This window comes from Pleurodeles waltl, chromosome 7, assembly GCF_031143425.1.
Source record: "Pleurodeles waltl isolate 20211129_DDA chromosome 7, aPleWal1.hap1.20221129, whole genome shotgun sequence".
Classification (NCBI taxonomy): domain Eukaryota; kingdom Metazoa; phylum Chordata; class Amphibia; order Caudata; family Salamandridae; genus Pleurodeles; species Pleurodeles waltl.
This window is the reverse complement of record NC_090446.1, coordinates 1,076,698,837-1,076,704,836: the sequence shown is the minus strand read 5'-3', so window position 1 is coordinate 1,076,704,836 and position 6,000 is coordinate 1,076,698,837. Positions and strand designations below refer to the sequence as shown.

Genomic DNA, 6,000 nt, shown 5'->3' with positions numbered 1-6,000 from the left:
ATGCAATATGTGTTGCACCACTTTAACACCATCCATTCACAAAGTTCCCATTACTGTGTGCCTTTGAAATCATTTTTATATGTAAGTATAGGGTAAAATTGTGTCACAGATACTACATGTATTTTGGATAGAGATAAATATTTTCCCAGCTTTCACTAAATTCTGAATAAATTCCCAGTCCTACAATGTCTCAACCAGTGGTCTGTGTGTATTATGCAATATTTGTTTTACTGAACAACCAGTGCCATTCCTGATTTTACATTGATGCAAGGAGTGACGCTACTAAATCAATGTCTTTGTGTAATCTGTCTAGGACGTTAATCGTGAAGATGACACAACAAATGCAAAGTTTACATCTTTCCCAGTCAAAAAAGATGACTTCTCCATCCTCTCCAAATGCAGCAAAACGTTTGTATAGGAATCTTTCAGAGAAACTTAAAGGGAGCCATTCGTCGTTTGATGATGCATATAGGGCAAGATCTGACCAGTTCAGGAAGTCGTCTGTGGTAAGTGTTTATGCCTTGTATCGCCAAAACAGTTGACCGTAGTAGGAGTTTGAATTAAATTAATATACCATATACCTCACCGTATGTGTAAGACAAAAATCATTGTGTGACATGCTACAAAACGATAATCTAAAGTGATGTGGTTTAGCCTTCAAGCAGTATGTTTGATTTAGGGCAGATGAAATGATGTATTTGAGAACTGTTATGTACTCTTTGTGACGAAAACCTACATTGCCTACTCTTTTGAACACTGTACACAATTAGCATTTGTATTCATACACATTTACTGAACAGCTTAAGCAAAACATTCTGAATAGTGACTACAACAAATTGATCAGAGACACTGCGGTGATAAACAGAAGACATATTGGTAGAGAAGAATCTTCTGAGTAATCTGTCATAAAAATATTGTCATACACACATCAGTATTATGAATTTGAGTTAAAAAACGCTGATGGTGAGGCTGTGTATAGGGACAGTTAATTGTCATAAGGGAGCATAAAGATGAAGAAACTCTTCTTTTAACAGCATGTTTTCCCTTATAGTAAGGATGTAAGCAAAACAAATATAACAGAGTAATGTTTGTGAGAAATGCAGCAGCTCATGTACCTCCTAAAAAAGATAAATCTTTACGCTTTTTACAGAGCTCTTTATTTCCCTCACCCTTTTCACTTCTCCGTGCACAAAACAAGACTTCAGAAGCTATCACGTGGTAAAAACACAATCTGGAAATTTTCCTTCTTCATCATTCACCCACTGTTGGCATTTTTTAGGGCTAGCACTCACATTGAGCACTACTTGCTAGGGATTCCACAATAGCATTAACACTCAATGGTCTTGGCATGATAGATCTGTTGAGTTACTATGTGCATGTGCTCAGTTACCGGCTTCCATGTTTTTTCAAATGTATCCCTCACATACTTCAGACCATATGACTACATCATCTTGAGTATAATAATCCGCAAACGAGAAGACCACTCGATAATAAATGCTGTGGCTTAGCAGTAAGCAGTACCCAATCAACATTCATCATGTCCCTCTTATGTTGAGGCTGCAAGTTAAGCAAAGCAACAAGCAGACCCGCAGGAATAGAGTACCTCTGTGTTTTTCTGTAATGAATCGAGCTCACCTCCTACAAAACCTTCAACTAAGGGCATAACCTCCATACATAAAACTCATCTCCTTGGCCACCTACTTTCCAACATCTATCACTGTACCCTGATAACATTATCTTGAGTGTTCTGGTTTTACTGTACCATTTAAGCATCATTTTATGCAAAATTCTTAATTATGCACATTTCTTGACTCCTTCAGGATTTCTATCCATAATTTCGGCGATTGGTTCTGTCACTTCCAGATCCAGTACCCTCTCCCACCAATGTACATATAATGTCATTTTATCAAATCACCTTTATTTTACAGCACTGCATACATTTCGGAGACCAGACCTGTTTTCACCTCAGATTTTCTAAATATTTGCTAAAAAATGTCAGTTCCCTCATTCTAGCTTCCTTATCAGAAGACAAAGCTCAATAGAAACGGCTTGAGTAAATCGGAGAGAACAAATAACTAAGCGAAAGGCAGGCACCCTCCCTCCATTTCACATAGTGATCACCAGTTGGTGACAGTATGAATTCCTGATTAAAGTGTAGAGGTCTCTATGGTGACCGAAATGTAATAGTCACATGGTTTTTGGAAAGGGTGTCCTATGCTTTAATAGCTGGTCTTATTACATGAGAGACAAAGGTTATTGCAGGTATACTATGTTTTGGTAGCCACAAAAGATCCCATAGTGGTCCTCCCAGCAGTACTCTCTCCAGGTCTAACTAGTGCTTTTTCAACTCATTCAGAGACCACTTAAAAACTGTCTCCAAGTGGGCTATTAGGTATAAGTTCTTAATATCGGGCTACCCTTGACCTCCACCCTTTTATTGGCCGGCATTAGTTTCCTCACTAGTCTGAGCTTCTTACCACCCCACAGAAATGCATCATACACTGATTATAATAAAATCAAATGCTGTTGAAAACACATTAGTAAGGCTTGAAAAGTGATCAATAGGTGAGGTAGCATGTTTATTTGTAGGGATGATAGTATATCTACCCATGAAATAAAATAGAGGTTTTCACCACTTGAGATCCCTTTTGAACTCTGTCAATAGGGCTAGGGGATCATAAAAGTCTCATATCAGGGACATTATATAGTTCTCAGGTACTTAATTATATTATTGGCTAAGTAAACAGAGAATCATAGGCTAATGCTTCTCTTTCCTTTCCATCCATACCTACAACTAGGATCTCCGATTTCATGATTGACCTTAAATCCTCAAATTTCTTAATAGGTTTCTAGAGCATTTGGTACAACCCTCACAATTATGAGTACAATAGGGTAATCCGTAATCATCAACAAAAAACATAATATTGTGCTATTGTGCCCATTACAATTCCCCTCAGTCACTAATGTTACATACCTTTAAGGCAAGCAGCTCTATATTCCATGCAAATAAATGGGGGTTAAAGGTCAGTCAAGTCTTGTCCCTATCTTGAATAGAAGCACTCAAATTTTTTGACATTTATCAAGAGTCTGCCAGAAGATTGGTAATTGCAACAAAACATGGTAGGCATGTAGAAAGCATTATGTGTTACAAGTAAAGAACTAAGGGCATGGAATAAGGTTTGGCAGATAGAGTAAAGGCAGACAGGGTAGCAGAGGGCTTTATATCCACCACACTTCCTTTAATCTGCCCACCAATCTGAGAGATGCCGCCGGACCCATGAGCATCACTGTTGAAAACCTTTTATGGATCACACTGTCAAAAATGATGGCTGTCCATCAACCTTTTCCAAACTTTCACATTTGTTAGAAACAAACTTCCATGATGGGAGTTTGTTTTTAAAAAAAAAATCAAACTAATGACCCCAATAACCTATGAGTTTTCTCCCATGGTGAAGGTGCATTTTTTTTATTTTTACTGTCTCTTACCACAAGGTTTTACTACCCAACCAATGACTCTAACTTGAGCAAATTGTCAGATGACTTACCTCCGACCACCCTTACTTCATTTGACTGTGAAAGGAGTATGTTGGTGAAACAGCTGAGTAGGCTTTGCCATCGACATACTGTTGATATGCCCAGCTCTATATCGCAAAGGCAGACTGAAAGTTTGGCAAAGGGGGTACTCCATCACTGGTGCAACAGAGAACCCTCTCAACCAAACTCTAAATATGGCCCTTAGTTATTACATAACAGGTAGGTATTTTACTGCTCCCTGATGTGAATTTCATATTGTGTTGTGCCTCTTCTGGGAACAACCTTGACAAACAGGCTACACGTGTGTTGCTTTGTAGCTTATTTCCGGGATGTTGATGCAGTGCAAGTTTTGAGTTGATATGACAGTAACTAAACCTAAACAGAACAGTTAACTAAGGGACCTTAGATGTATATGTACGGTTGGATTATGCTCAATATCAAGATGAACAGTGTAGATGATTCTGACTAACCGGCTGATATTGTTCCCTATTTCTAAGGCATGAGCTCTGTGAAGGATCAGCTTCTTACTATTTAGGTAGACTATAGGAGATTTAGTTGCTTCAAGGGAGTAAACAAATGAAAGCAGCATCTCAATCCCATTGTGTTTCCATGGGTTTCTTATTAGGGGCTTTGTATTCTTCTCCGCGAAAAACAGTGCTTTCAGCTTCTGCCCATTTTGCATCCATTTCTTCAACTCTTGAAGAGGAGGTGCTTTGGATGATTTCCACGCAATGATCAGAGCTTTTTCAGACACAAGTAGTACTAGATCTAAAATGTAGTACCCAACTTCTTTGCTTTACTTTGCTTTGCTGAATATTATATTAGAACACCATCTGTTATTGGGAGCATTTGGTGCAGGTAGATGGTGTGTTGCTGTAGGTCCACTTGAGTTTTCTGGTTGTGAGGTATACTCTATGCAACAAATTAAATTGCGTATATTCATAGTGGGCATTTCGGGTCACCTTAAGAGTGCATCTTAGAATTTGGCTCCATTCAAGGTCTGTTACATATTTTCCTAGATTGGTTTCACATTTCATTTTTGTGCTATTTATGGTTTGTTTTATCATAGTTACTAGATTGCTCTGTCAACTCAGTATGTACAATAATCTTAGCACATCGTCAGTCTGAGGCTCTGTGAAAGGTCCTCTCCATCTTCCCTGATTTTTTTGACATGTAGTGTATTTTATGAATTGTCCCCTAAGAGACTGCTGTCTTCACTGGGAATCTTGCAATGACACAAGTGTACCCAAATTGTGTCACTCTACAATGGTTGTAGGCCCTCTATTGGGCCAGAAACCATCTGTTTTTAGTGTAATACCCTTAGGTATGGTAGCCTAATTCAAGTTACAGCTGGGCCATAAGTGCATAAGTCTTGTCTTTGCTAGGGTTCTGCTCCAGCAGTTCAAGGCAAGTGTAAAACAATTTCAATGTCATAAATGTGGGAGCAACCTCCTGGTAGACATAACACAGAGGAAACAGTTTTCACTTGGGAAAATTGTAATAGTATTTAGAAGTAATAAAACAGTTAGAAAGTCAAACACAATGCAATTAGAAATTTGCATCTTTGGTTGGCAGTCAGGTTACCCCCTGTCCAAGCAAGGACCCTTCCTCTAGTCAGTGTAAAGGAGAATCACACTCACTTAACCCCCGCTCACCCCTTTGGTAGCTTGGCACAAGTAGGTAGGCTTGACTTCAGAGACAATGTGTAAAGTATTTGTACCAACACACACAGTAATACAGTGAAAATAGTACAAAATGGACACCACACCCCTTTAAAAATGTTTTATATATTTATCTCAACAAAACAAGATCAAAATGATAAAAATCTAACATACACAAGTCAAGTTATGATTTTTTAAACATTAAACACTAAAATAGCGCTTGGACACAAATGCTTCGAGTTGATATTAAGCAATGTCATGACGGAGTAGTTTCCTACAATGTGACGCCAAAGGCGGCATTTATGGAGTTGTTTGACCCCCAGGTACAGTACCTTAGCAAACAAGTAGAAAACAGGCCAGTGCACGGAGTCTGGTAGCGAGGCGTCTCTGGATCCAATGCAGCGTCAATTCCAGTGTCTGTCATCTGGCATCATTAGACAGATTTTTCTCCAGAAATCCACTTTCAGGGGTCCAGGAATTGGAATGGCACCCTCTGACAAGCTAGAATCCACAGCATGAAGGCTCAGAAGTAGATGGTGAAGCCTTTGCTGTCCCTGAGGCTTCAAAACAGGAGGCAGGCTCTACTCCAAGCCCTTGTAGATACCTCTCAAGCAGGAATGCAAAACAAAGTCCAGTCTCTGTCCCCTTTCATAGGCAGAAGCAGCAACTGCAGAATAGCCCAATACAGCATAGTCACAGGCTAGGGAAGCACTTCTCCTCACCTCTTCAGCTCTTGTCCAGGCAGAGGTTCCTCTTGAAGTAATCTAATTTTCTGCTTTTGAAGTAGGCCTACTGCAAAAGAAAG

The 6,000-nt window shown here is 39.2% G+C and overlaps 1 protein-coding gene across 1 annotated transcript in view; it reads left to right on the top strand.

Annotated features, from left to right (window-relative positions):
- Positions 1–329: 329 nt before the first annotated feature.
- ANKFN1 (ankyrin repeat and fibronectin type III domain containing 1) overlaps positions 330–6,000 on the top strand; it is a 1,012,473-nt gene continuing 1,006,802 nt past the window's right edge. The window contains exon 1 of the mRNA XM_069202026.1: positions 330–506. Within this exon, the coding sequence (XP_069058127.1) occupies positions 330–506 (177 nt within the window). The remainder of the gene's footprint in view (positions 507–6,000) is intronic.